The sequence below is a fragment of the Rhinoderma darwinii genome, chromosome 1 (genome assembly GCF_050947455.1).
Source record: "Rhinoderma darwinii isolate aRhiDar2 chromosome 1, aRhiDar2.hap1, whole genome shotgun sequence".
Taxonomy (NCBI): domain Eukaryota; kingdom Metazoa; phylum Chordata; class Amphibia; order Anura; family Rhinodermatidae; genus Rhinoderma; species Rhinoderma darwinii.
In genome coordinates this window covers 123342223-123358729 of record NC_134687.1, presented here as the reverse complement: position 1 = coordinate 123358729, position 16507 = coordinate 123342223, and the positions used below count along the sequence as shown (strand labels likewise).

The window sequence follows — 16507 nt, the reverse complement described above, 5'->3', positions numbered from 1 at the left end:
TTCCAAACTGCTACATTGTATTACTGCACATCACAGTGATAACTATGCCACAGCTCTAGTAGAGCGGGTGTGAGCGCTAGGTGAGGCAGACCCTCGTCGTCCCCCATTGTTCAGGGCTGGCACTGATGGCCTCTTTGTCTGGGAGGGACAGCACCGCCCAGTGGTGCACGCAAGCAGTGACAGCGCCGGAGCTCTCCCACTCCCTGGGCCGCGTTCACACACCTCGTCCCACGTGTGCACGGCGGGCCCGCCCGCTCCGCTGCTGCTGACACCCGAGCGAGCACTGAGCCCAAGCTAGAGCAGCAGCATGGCGGGGCTGCTTCTCCCTCACCGGGGCAGCCGCTGCTGGAGCGCGACAGCCGTAAACATTATGCTGGGGGTCCTCCACGTCATGCTGCCCTGCTTTCGGCAAGGAGGGGGACAAGGTGAGGGGCAAGGAATAGATGCACAATAGAGAATGTGGGTGCCCGCTGGCTGAGGAGCCCTGCTGCTGGGGTGAAGGAGGAGGATCATGCTGTGGAGAGGAGGAAATGGGCCTGTCTTTAGTTCCATGGATCTGTTCTGGGCAGAAACCAGTGGCTTGTGTTCTGCTGCCTGCAAACTCACGGAGCCCAGTTGTTTTGCTTTGTTCATGGGCAGCGTGCATGATGCCAGTGTAGTTGCGGGTGGTATATTTGGCCACTTGAGCTGCTCCATAGGAGTAAACCTAAATATTCAGGGTGTGATGACCACAGGGAGGTCACAGAGGTCTTCTGGCATCCCAACTTCTAAATATTATTGTATCTCCTGGTAACCCTGTGTATCCAGCATCTCTTCCTTGGTACCCTTGGCACATGTTATATGTGGCTCCTCTCTTTTAAGCCTGGCTATACATGTCTCCGAGCGGTTGAATATTACATGTAGACAATGACATTTCTTATAAGATGACGTGCATTGTATTTACCTGTCCAACACAGAAGCCTGTTAAGAATGTAAATTATTTGTCACTGGAGATAATTTCTGTACCCACTTTAACGGGTCACATGCCCCTGGTGTCCTGCCTTGGATTGCCTTCGCTATCCTATGATAATTGGCTCTATGTTGATGCCACTGTCTAAGAAGGTCTCCTTAGAGAACAGGCTTTGTCTCCTCGTTCCTCCGCTTGCTTCTTCTAGATTCCGCTCTTGGCGCTTGCTGTCATGGTGTGCATAGGAGTAGGCCTTGCATTATTCCTCTTTCGTTCTGATAACCTAGGAATAATATGGGTTCTTTTGTCTTGTTTTATGCCACCTCTAGTGATCGAGCCTGTTCCCAGCATGGTGGAGCTGTGGCAAGCAGAAGACGCTGAGCTTATGCTACCCACTCAGGTGAGATCAACTTAGCATTTTAGTGCCATCACTTTTATGTTCTGATTTTTATCTGCGAAGACCGTCTTCTTAGTGACAGCTGCGATTTTATGACTATTATTGAGCTTCCTCCGTGTACGTCCATTTGATGACATAATGAACTTTCAGGATGCTGCTGCTGCTGTAAACAAATGAGGTAGGGTCTCCGGACAACAATAAGGTCTACGTGTGCAGCGGCCTCTTGTAAGGGAATGTGTCGGACTTGTCCTTACACCTAGGATTACCTGGAGAGCTTCCAATTGTTACAATGTGTGTTGTGTTTTCATTCTCTTTGATGTGTTTACATAGTTGCTATGTTTAGTTGACATTTACGAACTGTATTGTGTATATACATTGTAATGCATTCGCAGCCTTTTCATTAAAATCAGTATGGTCTGTAAGCAAAATGAAATAAAACGTGTTCCCCCGTCACTATATATGGTGAAGAATATATTATATTATTAGAATATCCCATAGAATAGAACTTGTAGTGAATCCCTCATTTTCCTGCTTGTTATTAATAGCAGTTACTGGCTATACATCTTCACAATCCATTTATCGCATAGGAAAAATAAGCTTCATGACTAGATTCCTGTCCTCTTCACATTGACTTATGTTCCCTTGCTAAGCTCCATTAAAAAGGTTCTATTTTTAAAAATACTCTTGTTTTATTCATATAATTCAGGCATCATCATAAAGTTCTGATTATTGGGGGTCCCGTGGCTTGAAATGCCCCCCGGTCAAGTGGCTGCGCATGCACAGTGATTGGGGGAGAATAACTATTTAGCCAGAATTCTGGTGCACATGCCATGCACCACATTTGTTACCTATTTTAGACCCTTTATGCGCCGCTGTCGACAAGCGGGCATGGCCTAGACAGTATTCTGCCCCAATGAAGCCAAAGGGATTTATAGAAACGTGTTCGCACCTTCATGGCATGATTGATATACATGTAGTAGGTCTATTTAGCATTGTATAGAAGTTGTAGTCCCGCAGAGGTCCTTGTCTCCAATGGAGTGAACAGTAAGGCTGGGTTCACACGACCATGTTACGTCCGTAATGGACGGAACGTATTTCGGCCGGAAAACCCGGACCGAACACACTGCAGGGAGCCGGGCTCCTAGCATCATACTTATGTACGATGCTAGGAGTCCCTGCCTCGCTGCAGGACAACTGTCCCGTACTGTAATCATGTTTACAGTACGGGACAGTTGTCCCGCAGCGAGGCAGGGACTCCTAGCATCGTACATAAGTATGATGCTAGGAGCCCGGCTCCCTGCAGTGTGTTCGGTCCGGTACTTGCGGCCGAAACACGTCCGTCAATTACGGACGTAATTAGTGTGTGTGCACATACCCTTAGAGTTTTATTGTTTGCTTTTTATCAATCCCAATAAAATAAATCATTCTTACTTGGGTTTTTACAGTAGCAGTTATGACTCCCGGTCACTGCTTGTTTGGATATTCAACTTTTAACTATAATGCCATTTAATAGAACACAGAACAAAGTATTTTGCAGCGTTCTTTGTTACGGTACAGTTTTGCTATGTAAATCACACTGTCAAGCCATAGAAGCTTATTCACCCACAGAAGTTTGTCTTAAGATTAGTTGACTGTCAGCGTTTCTGGACTCTCCAGTAATTAAAGGGGTTGTCTAGTTTAGAAAACACATTTTCATATACTCTACAAAGGAATTCTCAGTTAATATTGAGGGGGTCCTCGTCTTTTGGCCAGAATGGAGAGCGGCTACCAACTGACTACCCATTGATGTGAATGGGCACTGTGTAATGCTCTCATGTGATCGCACTGCAGGGAAATTGACCATTTCTGATAGGTGTCCCCACAGCTTATTACTGGTGTTCATCTTATTGTCAAGGGACCTGTCTAACAAATAGGAATTGTCTAAAGCGGGCAACCCCTTTAACTAGTGTAGTACAAAACTTTGGCAATACATTTCTTTTAGGAGCCATGTACGACGCCTAATAAATGTGAGGTTCCACCTTGGAGTTAATTTTAAAGAATATACTGTATGATGGAATTCCATAACTTGCAATTCCCTTATTCATACAGAATACCAGAATGGTTTCCTTTATGAGCGCCAGCGTTTCGTATAATAGAAAATAGCAGCTGAATGCAATTTTGATTCTCCACAACTAGCTTTGTTTAGTCAGCAGAATACAGATACAATTAATTGCAGCCCATATTCTGTGAATGAATGTGCAGCCCCTCTGCTGTCTCCGTTCACATATGGTGCCTGTTTTCTACTGCGGGGGACAAGGGGGGAAAAAAAAATCTCTTAGTTTTGAAGGGAACAAATCTAGTAGTAGAGATATTCGAGAATTGCATTGTCAGCAATTTTCTAATAAGGTTTAACATGCCCCCAAGGTAGAGCTTTTGTCAGGACTAAGGCTTCGTTCACATCTGCGTCATGGCTCCGTTGCGTCGGAGATTTCCGTAGGAACGGAGCCCTGACTGACACAAACGGAAACCAAAGGTTTCCGTTTCCATCACCGTTGATTTAAATGGTGACGGATCCGGTGCCAATGGTTTCAGTTTGCCTCCGTTGTGCAAGGGTTCCGTCCGTTTTGACGGGATGAATAGCGTAGTAGACTACGGTATTCATTCCGTCAAAACGACGGAACCCTTGCACAACGGAGACAAACTGAAACCATTGGCACCGGATCCGTTACCATTGAAACTTTTGGTTTCCGTTTGTGTCAGTCAGGGCTCTGTTCCGACGGAAAGCTCCGAAGGAACGTCGGAACGGGCCCTGACGCAGATGTGAACAAAGCCTAATAAGCACTTATTCATCTTTTGGTATGTTTCTGAAGGTTCTGCACCGTTCTTATTGTAATAGGATTGTCATGAGTAAGACTAAAACCACTGTAGGCAGGAAATGCAGAACAACACGATGGAACTACTTACAAGAATTGTATTTTTAACTCAAATAGGTTTGTTTAAAGGGCAATTACACACGTGTATACCGTCTGGAAGTATTAGTAATAAAATGATGTATTATACCTTAATTATGTGCACATTCCAAAACGCGTGGCCTATTAATGTTGCCCATGTCGCTATTTGGTAGCTAGTCCAGGAGTGGAACCATGTTACAGCAGCCCAGCCCTGGCAGGCTGCTGCAGTCGCACTGTGTCAGATAAGATTATGGCAGGGTGGAGTGAGACCTTTTTAAGTGACTATCTATCTATGTGTCAAGTACACACGTTTGAGGTATTCACTTACGTAATGTGCATGCCATTTACATTGGCTGGGTGCTGAGTAGTGGTTTGTGAGAGTCTTCAGTGTTTCAGGTAGCAGAATTCTGGACTAGCGTTTTACCAGAGCAGATGTCCTTTTGTGCAATTACTTTTATTGTGTACAGCAGCATTCAGCGTGTGCGTGGTTAAAGAAAGAACTTGGAACTCAAAGGGGTCTTTTACTTCATTGCGTTTCTAATGCCTTGGCGACTTTTGTCTAATGCGAGATAGGCGGAGCTACGTAACCTAATCGACACTTTCCAAGCTTGAGGTTTTGTCACTGCTTTGCAAAAGGTGTTTGACGTAATATCGGATCACAGGCTCGCCATGCAGGAGCGAATAAACTTACTGTGAGCCTTCTACCCAGAAATACGTGGAGCAGTAGAAGCTTAGTCTTGAAAGCTCATATGGTTCATGCCCGTTAATCCTGGATTTAAGATTTAGTCCCGTTAGCTAATTGTTAATTCACTTTTAATTGCTGTAAGCTGAAATAATACCATTTCTTACAACAATTCTACCATCTCCCTGTGACTGGATGAGAAAGCAGTACATAGACCCTCAAGTCTTGCCAAAGAGTCAACTGATGGGGGTCCCTTTGTTTTTCTCACTGAGCGTGCTATAACGTTAACTATTTGCATCACCACATGCAGCTAGACATGGTTTTTCATTTCCGATAACAATTTTGTGCAATCGGTTATCCGAGTTATAATGGTGTGTGCGCGGTGGCAGAAATAAGACTGCTAACACAGTCATTCGTGCTCCTATGTAATTGTGCGCGAGCTGTCACACAAAGGAAGAAGCACGCTTACTGTATCCCCCTTCCCGTTGCAAGTGGAGGGGGGAGCAGATGCGAAGTCCTTGATGTACTCCCTAAATACCAGCACAAGGAATTAAGCCTGCATTCATTGTCATTCTGCATGGCTGCTAGAGGGGGTGAACAAAAGGCTTGGAGCTCTACTTGAATATGTTAGATATGGCTTTTAATAATCTTTGTGAAATCTTTCCATCAGCAGAACAAGCAGGAGTTCCATAGTCCTATTAATATCATTATCTAAATTTTAGGGCTGATGTTTTTGTTAAGGAATGGGAAGCGATTTGACAGGTCCTCTTTGTTTGTAGGTGCATAATGTCCCATTGTTGTCCCTTTTGGTTCCTGTGATGCTCAACCAGCAAAGGCACTTAATATTTTGTTGCATGTGTTCTGTATTTTATTAATACTAAAACTTCCCTTGTACAATGTGATTATTTTATTTAGTGACTTTATTACAGCATAATTTCTCTATGGCAAACACTAGGGAAATTTAGTTAGGAGCCCAGCCAGTTATTACTGGATTATAAGGGGAACTCTAAATACTGAAGGAATGGTTAGTGGAAAAACAAAAATGTTCACAGTGCGTTTTTAATATATAGATATTTTTTTAGATTGCTTGTTTAATTCTGGATTCAGAAATCCGTACTACGGACACATTTTAGCGTAGAAATTACGGACACAATACCCTGACCTGCCTCGGTTAACTTTTGAACCCTATGTCCCTCAATTCAATAGAAGTCCAGATATTGGGAAATGTATTATGACGTGCGATTTATACTCCGTTCTTAATCTGGAATACGCTTGAGTAAACGCTTGTTTGTCAGCTGATTGATTCTTTAATGTGGCAGAAAATGTTATCTTTGTCGGCAGCACATCTACTTGTGTAAACGGGATGTGCCATCTACCGTGATGCTCACTGTATGGGAATGAACAATCTCTTGTTTGTCCCCATACAGAACAATGATTGCTACATGTAAATGGAGCTAAATGAGTGCCAATCGGCGTGCATTGTCTACTCACAGACGTTGTTGACATATTGCTGGCATATGCCACCAATGTTTCATTGGTGAGGATCTGAAAGGGTCAACACGATCTCTACCATCTTCTGTGCCTGAATTCTCACGTATTCTCTTAAAGAGGCTCTGTCACCACATTATAAGTGCCCTATCTTCTACATAAGGAGATCGGGGCTATAATGTAGGTGACAGCAGTGCTTTTTATTTAAAAAAAACGATCTATTTTTACCACTTTATTAGCGATTTTAGGTTTATGCTAATGAGTTGCTTAATGCCCAAGTGGGCGTATTTTTACTTTAGACCAAGTGGGCGTTGTACAGAGGAGTCTATGATGCTGACCAATCAGCCTCATGCACTCCTCTCCTCATTCATTTAGGCAGCGCATAGGGATCCTGCTAGATCCTTATGTACTGTCTTATACTAACACATTAACAATACTGAAGTGTTTAGACAGTGAATAGACATTCCACGGGATGTCTATTCACAATCTCTGCACTTCGTTACTCTGGTAGTTACAGCAGAGGAAGCGTAATCTCGCGAGATCTCGCTGTAAATGACCGGTGACAACGAGATCACGCTTCCTCTGCTGTAACTACCATAGAAACAGTAACGAAGTGCAGAGATTGTGAAAAGACATCCCGTGGAATGTCTATTCACTGTCTAAACACTTCAGTATTGTTAATGTGTAAGACAGCACATAAGGATCTAGCAGGATCCCTATGCGCTGAGTAACTGAATGGAGAGGAGTGCATGATGCTGATTGGTCAGCGTCATACACTCCCCTGTACAACGCCCACTTGGTCTAAAGTGAAAATACGCCCACTTGGGCATTAAGCAACTCATTAGCATAAATCTAAAATCGCTAATAAAGTGGTAAAAATAGATAGTTTTTTTAAATAAAAAGCATTACTGTCACCTACATTATAGCATCGATCTCCTTATGTAGGTGATAGGCCACTTATAATGTGGTGACAGAGCCTCTTTAAGTCATAAGTTGTCACAGAAAGATAATGAAGCAGAAGTCATAAATATTTCCCAGACACCTGCTGACCACCGCTAGAATAAAGTGGCATATGCCACCAATGTCTGTTATGAGTATTCCCTTTTAAGAGAAAATACAATTTGTATTTAGGAAATTAGTTTGTGAGCTGCTCACCAAGGTACGTGGCTTTGCATCCTATTTACAGCACTCTATTTGGCGGTTTACCCTTCTGAAGTTACACTTCCCACGTCTTTTCTGTAAACTGTATAGTTATGTCAATCTTTGAACTTGTGATACAGTTTTATTTCTTATCTCCGTGCTTAAAATGAGAAGTCACTTCCTGTCAATGTAAGAACTCTAAGCACTGTTGGTTTCCTAATAACATTATGTTGTTAATACTTCCCTTTCCCCCCTAAAGAGTGTGTTAAGAAATAGATTACTCCATCACTACACACACACACACACACACACACACACACACACACACACACACACATACACATACACATACACATACACATATACACACATATATATATATATACATATACACACACAGCGCTTTTCTGTACAAAATTCTTGGCTAGCAGACCAAAAACATTCGGGTATCTGAACAGGATTGGAGCAAATGTCTACAATAGATTCTGCAAATAAATAAATATTGACACCTGTCAGTCACAAATCACCAATTCTACCAAAGATTTGTGTTATGTGCACGAGCAAGCTATAATAATAATCTGCATGCAATATTGACTGGGCGATTTTATAGCCTTCATGACCGGTGAACCGGTCGTTATCATAGGGACCAGCAAATTTTTGACAATGTCTCACAAGCAGCTGTTTACTACCAGCAGAAACCATTCCTGTACTACCTCCATCCCACCTGTGGTAGATGGGAACTTAACCGTTGTATTCTAAACTTCCTATAAAACGACACCGTGCAGTTGCCATTGGTAATTCTAGGTAACTGTAAAAATGACGACACAGGACCTATATTGGAGGTTAAAAAAATACATTTGGAAATAAGCGCACACACACGGTGCAGATAGAGTAATGTTTTGTACACATGACAATAGAAATACTCACCTGAGTAAGGCTGGATTCACACGAGCATATTCGGTCCGTAAAGAACGGAACATATTTCGGCCGCAAGTCCCGGACCGAACACACTGCAGGGAGCCGGGCTCCTAGCATCATAGTTATGTACGACGCTAGGAGTCCCTGCCTCGCTGCGGGACAACTGTCCCATACTGTATGATGCTGACCAATCAGCGTCATGCACTCCTCTCCATTCATTTAGGCAGCGCATAGGGATCCTTTTAGATTGCTATGTGCTGTCTTATACTAACACATTAACAATACTGAAGTGTTTAGACAGTGAATAGACATTACACGGGATGTCTATTCACAGTCTGTGCACTTCGTTACTGTTTCTGTGGTAGTTACAGCAGAGCACGCGTAATCTCGCGAGATTACGCTGTAGATGACATGTTACAACGAGATTACGCTTCACTCTGCTGTAACTACCACAGAAACAGTAACAAAGTGTACAGATTGTGAATAGACATCCCGTGGAATGTCTATTCACTGTCTAAACACTTCAGTATTGTTAATGTGTTAGTATAAGACAGAACATAGTGATCTAGCAGGATCCCTATGCGCTGCCTAAATGAATGGAGAGGAGTGCATGACTCTGATTGGTCAGTGTCATACACTCCCCTGTACAACGCCCACTTGGTCTAAAGTAAAAACACGCCCACTTGCGCATTAAGCAACTCATTAGCATAAATCGAAAATCGCTAATAAAGTGGTGAAAACAGATAGTTTTTTTTAAATAAAAAGCACTTCTGTCACCTACATTATAGCGGCGATCTCCTTATGTAGGAGATAAGCCACTTATAATGTGGTGACAGAGCCTCTTTAAAGGGGTTTTCCCATCTTGGACAATTATGGTATATCTACAGGATATGCCATAAAAGTTAGATAGATGCGTGTCCCACTTCTGGGACCCGCACCTATCTCTCTAGAACGGGTTCCCTAACCCCCGTTCTAGCTTACTCGGCTCTCGCTGCTTCCCGGCCACTTCCTGGTTAGGTGGTCGGGAGTTACGGAAGCAGCTGAGCTACGCTGTTTCCGTAACTCCCATAGAACTGAATGGGAGTTATGGAAACAGCGTAGCACAGCGAGCTACGGCTGTTTCCATAGATACGGAGTTCCAGAAAGAGTGTAGCTCGCCGTGCTACGCTGTTTCAGTAACTACCATCCACCACTTTGGGAGTTATGGAAACCGCGTAGCTCAGCGAGCATGATTATTTTTAAATATACACTGAATGGCCGCTTTATTAGAGACATGGCCCCGAAGTGCAGGATAAAATCATTCAAGCAAGTTTTCCATGGATCAGTTTCACTGTGAATCCACATTAGAATGGGAAAATCTCGCGATCTCAGCGACTCCGAAACGAGGCATGGTCATCGATGCTAGACTAGCTGGGGACAGTATTTTAAAAACTGCCAACTTTGCGGGGTTTTCTCGTGCAATGGTGTGATCGAGCAAAAACATCCAGCAAAAGGGGATACTGTGGACGTAAACAACTAGTCAACTAAAGGGGTCAGAGGAGAATGTCAACATTCGTTCTAACAGGTGGTGCACAGTCTAGCCGATATCAGTCGAATACAACATTGGCACTCCAACTAGTATGTCTGAACGCACCACTCATCGTTCCTTAGCATGAATGGGCTATAGCAGTAGCTGACCATTTTGAGTGCGATTGCTGTGTAAGGAAAACTGAAAAGAAAGGCTCCAGTGGGCAAAAGAGCGCAACCATTGGTTTAATGAGCAGTGGAAAAACATTGTCTTGTCACATGAATACAGAAATCTATTGCACCATTCTGATGGGTGGGTCAGAAATTGGCGCAAGCAGCATGAATCAATGATTCCTTTTTGTCAGGTGTCTACAAGTCACCCTGGTGAAGGTGGAGTAATGGTGTGGGGAATGTTTTCTTGACATACTGGATCCTCTGATACCTATGGATGGATGTTTGAACAGTAGGGCTTACCTAAGCATTGTAGTCGACCAAGTTCATCCCTTCATGGCAGCTGTCTACCCTATGGCAAAAAGACGCTTTAGTGGCAACTGCGAGAAGCTATAGTGCCCACATAGGCTAATGTTCCTGCAGAAAGATCTCAACACCTACTGGAATCTATTCCATGACGAATTGCTGCAGTTCTGAAGACCAATGGAGGTTAAATGCTCTGCTAGATGGGTGTCCCTAATAAAGTGGCAATTCACTGTAGATAGTGACATGGGGGAAAAAAAATCACCACTTTATTAACTTTTTTTTAAAAAATGTTACATAAAAGCTTGATTTAAATTATAGGTTGTTTTCTGATGACACATCCCCTTTTTAACTCCTTAATGACCAATGAGTCGTAACTTTTTTTTTTTATTCCGTCGACATAGCCGTATAAGGGCTTGTTTTTTGCGGAGACGAGTTGTATTTTGTAATTGTACCATTTTTAGATGCTAATAATATGTCGATTTACTTTTATTAACTTTTTTTTAGGAGAAAATTGAAAATAAGCGGCTATTCCAGCATTGATTTTCACGTTCTAAATTTACGCAGTTTACTATGCAGCGTAAATAACATGTTAACTTTATTCTATGGGTTGGCACGATTACGGGGATATCAAATATGTAAAGGTTTTATATGTTTTCTTACGTTTGCGCAATAAAATTACTTGTGTTTGCATCGCCGCATTCCAAGAGACGTAATTTTTTTATTTTTCTGTAAATGTGGCCGTATGTGGGCTTGATTTTTGCGGGCCAATGTGTAGTTTTCATTAGTACTATTTTGGGGTACATAGGACTTATAGATTAACTTTTATTTAATTTTTATGGGGGGAATAGGAGAAAAAAAGAGAATTTTGCCGTTGTTTTTTGCATTTTTTTTTGGATGCCGTTCATCCGGCGGTTTAATTAATGTGTTCATTTTATTGTTCAAGTTGTTACGATCGTGGGGATACCATATATCTGTATGTGTTATTTGTTTTGTCACTTTTACTAAATAAAACCACTTTTTGGGCAAAAAAAAGTAGTTTAATTTGATTGACTGTACATTTTTTTTTTTTCACAAACTTTATTTAACTGCTTTACATTTTTTTTTTTTTAGTCCCACCAGGGGACTTCACTATGCGATCTGCTGATCGCATATATAATGCTTTGGTATACTTCGTATGCCAAAGCATTATTGCCTGTCAGTGTAAAACTGACAGGCAATCTATTAACAGGCATTTGCTGAAGACAGGCCTGGGGGTCTTTGTTAGGCCCCCGGCTGCCATGGAAACCTGACGGCGACCCACGATTTCTTTGCAGGGGCGCCGATGGGGTGACAGAGGGAGCTCCCTCCCTCAAACACATTAGATGTCGCTATTGACAGCGGCATTTAATGGGTTAAACTGCCGGAATCGGAGCGCGCTTCGATTCCGGCAGTTGCAGCAGGAGCCAGGCTGTGTATAACAGCCGTACTCCTGCCGCTGATCGCGTGGGTGCACTGTCCGTACCCGCGCAATCAGAGGACAGATATATCCGCCGTCCTGCGCGAACTAGCAGCTGCAGAGGACGGATATATCCGTCCTTCGGCGTTAACAGGTTGAAGGAGTTTTCCAGTTTTATTTATATATATATATATATATATATATATATATATATAGCTCTGTCACCACATTATAAGTGCCCTATCTCCTACATAAGGAGATGGGCGCTGTAATGTAGGTGACAGTAGTGTTTTTTTATTTAGAAAAATTATCTATTTTTACCACGTTATGAGCGATTTTGGCTTTATGCTAATTAGTCTCTTAACCCCTTGAGTACCCAGCTCATTTTGGCCTTGAGGACCAGACCCATTTTTTCAAATCTGACATGTATCCCTTTATGTGGTAATAACTCCGGAATGCTTTTACCTATCCAATTGATTCTGAGATTGTTTTCTCGTGACATATTGTACTTTAGTTTGGTGCAAAAATTTGGTCGATAAATTCATTGCTTATTTGGGAAAAACACCAACATTTAGCGAAAATATGAAGAAATTATGATTTTTCCAATTTTAAATGTATCTGCTTGTAAAACAGATGGTAATACCACACAAAATAGTTACCAATTAACATCCCCCATATGTCTACTTTAGATTGGAATCGTTTTTTGAACATCCTTTTATTTTTCTATGACCTCACAAGGCTTAGAACTTTAGCAGCAATTTCTCATATTTTTAAGAAAATTTCAAAAAGCTATTTTTTCAGGGACGAGTTCAGTTCTGAAGTGGTTTTGAGTGCCCTATATATTAGAAACCCCCATAAAACACCCCATTTTGAAAACTGCACCCCTCAAAGTATCCAAAACAGCATTCAGAAAGTGTTTCAACCCTTTAGGCGTTTTACAGGAATTGAAGGAAAGTAGAGCTGAAATTTTCAAATTTCATTTTTTTTTTACAAAATTCATATGTAATACATTTTCTTCTGTACCACAGAAGGTTTTACCTGAGAAACGCAACTCAATATTTATTGCCCAGATTCTGCAGTTTTTAGAAATATCCCACATGTGGCCCTAGTGCGCTAATGGACTGAAACACAGGCCTCAGAAGCAAAGGAGCACCTCTTGGATTTTGTGGCCTCCTTTTTTCAGAATATATTTTAGGCACCATGTCCGGTTTGAAGAGGTCTTGTGGTGCCAAAACAGTGGAAACCCCCAAAAGTGACCCCCATTTTTTAAACTACACCCCTCAGGGAATTTGTCTAGGGGTATAGTTAGCATTTTGACCCCACAGGTATTTTGCTATATTTTCTGGAGTTAGTCTGTGAAAATGAAAATCTACTTTTTTTTCGGGAAAAATGTAAAAATTTCTAAGTTTTGCAAGAAATAAAGGAGAGAAAGCACCCCAACATTTGTAAAGCAATTTCTCGCGATTACGGAAATACCCCATATGTGGTAATAAACTGCTTTTTGGACCCACAGCAGGGCTCAGAAGGGAAGGACCCCCATTTGGATTTTGGAGCTCTGATTTTACTGGAATGGTTTTCAGTGCCGTGTCACGTTTGCAACGCCCTGGAGGGACCTAAACAGTGGAATCCCCCCAAAAGTCACCCCATTTTGGAAACTATACCCCTCAAGGAATTTTTCTAGTGGTATAGTTAGCATTTTGACCCCACAGGTTTTTTGCTGAATTTATTGGAATTAGTCTGTGAAGATGAAAAGAGACTTTTTTTTGGAAAAAACACAGAATTTTCTAATTTTTATAAGGAATAAAGGAGAAAAAGCAATTTCTCCTGATTTACGGTAATACCCCATTATGTGGTAATAAACTGCTGTTTGGACCCACGGCAGGGCTCAGAAGGGACGGAGCACCATTTGGATTTTGCTGAATTGGTTTCTGGGGGCCATGTCGCATTTGCAGAGTCCCTGAAGTACCAGTACAGTAGAAATTCCCCAGATGTGATCCCAATTTGGAGACTATACCCCTGAAAGAATTAAATTAGAGGTGTAGTGAGCATTTTGAGCCCTCAGGTGTTTTATAGATTTTATTAGAATTGGTCCGTGAAAATGAAAACATTTTTTTTTTTCCAATAACCTGTAGCTTTAGAAATACAAGAAATACAGGAGAAAAGACACCCCAAAATGTGTTACATAATTTCTCCTGATTACGGAAATACCCCATATGTGGTTGTAAACGGCTATTTGGACATACGGCAAGGGTCTAAACGGAAAAAGTGCAATTTCGTTTTTGGAGTGGAGATTTTACAAAATTTGTTTTTGACGCCATGTTGCATTGCGCTGAGGTACCAGTACAGTGAAAACTCCTGAGAAGTGACCCCATTTAGGAAACTACACCCCTCAAGGAATTCATCTAGAAGTGTAGTGAGCATTTTGACCCCCAAAGATTTTGCAGAAATTAGTGCACATTGGATGTTGCAGATTGAAAATTGACATTTTCCACATATATGCTATTTCAGTTCCCAATGCATTGGGCCCAGCTTGTACCACTGGAGACATACGCCCCATAAATTGTTAAGCGGTTCTCCAGAGTACGGTAATACCCCATATGTGGTCATAAACTGCTGTTTGGGCACACTGCCAGACCCAGAAGGAGCGCCATTTGGCTTTTGGAGCGCAGATTTTGCTTGGTAGTAGTTTTGTTTAGTGTTTTACTGGTGTTTCAGTTTATAATGTGGGGGCATATGTAAGCTGGGCGGAGTGTATCAGGGTATATGTAAGCTGGGCGGAGTACATCAGGGTATATGTAAACTGGGCGGAGTACATCAGGGTATATGTAAGCTGGGCGGAGTACATCAGGGTATATGTAAGCTGGGCGGAGTACATCAGGGTATATGTAAGCTGGGCAGAGTACATCAAGGCATATGTAAGCTGGGCGGAGTACATCAGGGCATATGTAAGCTGGGCGGAGTACATCAGGGTATATGTAAGCTGGGCGGAGTACATCAGGGTATATGTAAGCTGGGCAGAGTACATCAGGGCATATGTAAACTGGGCGGAGTACATCAGGGCATATGTAAGCTGGGCGGAGTACATCAGGGCATATGTAAGCTGGGCGGAGTACATCAGGGCATATGTAAGCTGGGCGGAGTACATCAGGGTATATGTAAGCCGGGCGGAGTTCATCAGGGTATATGTTTGCTGGGCGGAGTGTATCAGGGTATATGTAAACTGTGCGGAGTACATCAGGGTATATGTAAGCTGTGCGGAGTACATCAGGGTATATGTAAGCTGTGCGGAGTACATCAGGGTATATGTAAGCTGTGCGGAGTACATCAGGGTATATGTAAGCTGTGCGGAGTACATCAGGGTATATGTAAACTGTGCGGAGTACATCAGGGTATATGTAAGCTATGTGGAGTACATCAGTGTATATGTAAACTGGCTGGAGTGCAATAGGTCATAACAGGATGATGTAATAATGGGGAGAATGAATAATAAAATTAATTATCCCTGGATAGTGACGTACGCTTTGAACCAATCCTTCATGCACAGGCCGGATTATTGGGTGCAGGAGTCGCACTTCTAAAGGGTGTCTGTGGTGTTGTACAAAATATCCGCACTCCAGTATTGCCTAATCTTTGACTTCTTCACTAGCCCCATATGTAGCACAGACCCCAAAATGTCATAGTTTCCGCTGCATTTACAGGGTCTACCAGTGGGGGCTGCAAATGATGACGTGGGGTTTTAGGTGAAGAACTGCTGCACATATAAATTAGTCTGGGCCGTCGTTTTGCATTATTGCGTTCCAAGAGTCAGAACTTTTTATTTTTCTGTTGACGAGCTTTGTGAGTGCTTGATTTTCATGGGACGAGCTGTAGTTTTTATTAGTATCATTTTGGGGTACATGCGATAATTTGATCAGTTTTTATTCCATTTTTTCTGAGGTGAGGAGACTAAATACCAGAAATTCTTTCACTATTTTTTTTATAATTTTTTACCGGCGTTCTCTGTGCAGTATAAACAACATGTTTACTTTTATTCTGCGGATTGATGCGATTATGGCAATACCAAATTTATATAGTTTTTATATGTTTTACTACTTTTACAAAAAAAAAAACACTTTTTTCTAAATAAAATGCTTTAGTTGTCACCATGTCCTGAGAGCCATAACTTTTTTATTTTTTTTGTCGACTGAGCTTTGTGAGGGCTTGTTTTTTGCGTGACACACTGTAGTTTTTATTGGTACCATGTTTGGCTACGCGCGACTTTTTGATCACTTTTTTTATTCCATTTTTTTTGGAAACAACGTGACCAAAAAAGGAAATTCTGCCATTGTTTTTTATGGTATTTTTTTTACGGTGTTCACCGTGCGGGATAAATAATATGATATTTTTTTTAGGTCAGGCCAATACGAACGCGGCGATACCTATTATGTCTAGTTTTTGTCTTTTTTTTTTCATTTTTTTTTCTAATTATAAAGGGCTTGATCAGGGTAACAGGACGATTATTGTTTTTATTACGTAAAACTTGTATTTATTTATCTAAAACTTTTTTTTTAACTTTTTTTGACTTTTTATTTTACACATACTAGGGGAC

At 41.8% G+C, this 16507-nt stretch overlaps 1 protein-coding gene across 1 annotated transcript in view; it reads left to right on the top strand.

Moving 5' to 3' along the window:
• Positions 1 to 201: 201 nt before the first annotated feature.
• The window catches only part of TMEM131L (transmembrane 131 like), a 156357-nt gene continuing 140051 nt past the window's right edge, over positions 202 to 16507 (top strand). Inside the window, exons 1-2 of the mRNA XM_075860335.1 lie at positions 202 to 425; positions 1276 to 1346. Of these exons, the coding sequence (XP_075716450.1) occupies positions 308 to 425; positions 1276 to 1346 (189 nt within the window). The 5' untranslated portion in view covers positions 202 to 307. The remainder of the gene's footprint in view (positions 426 to 1275; positions 1347 to 16507) is intronic.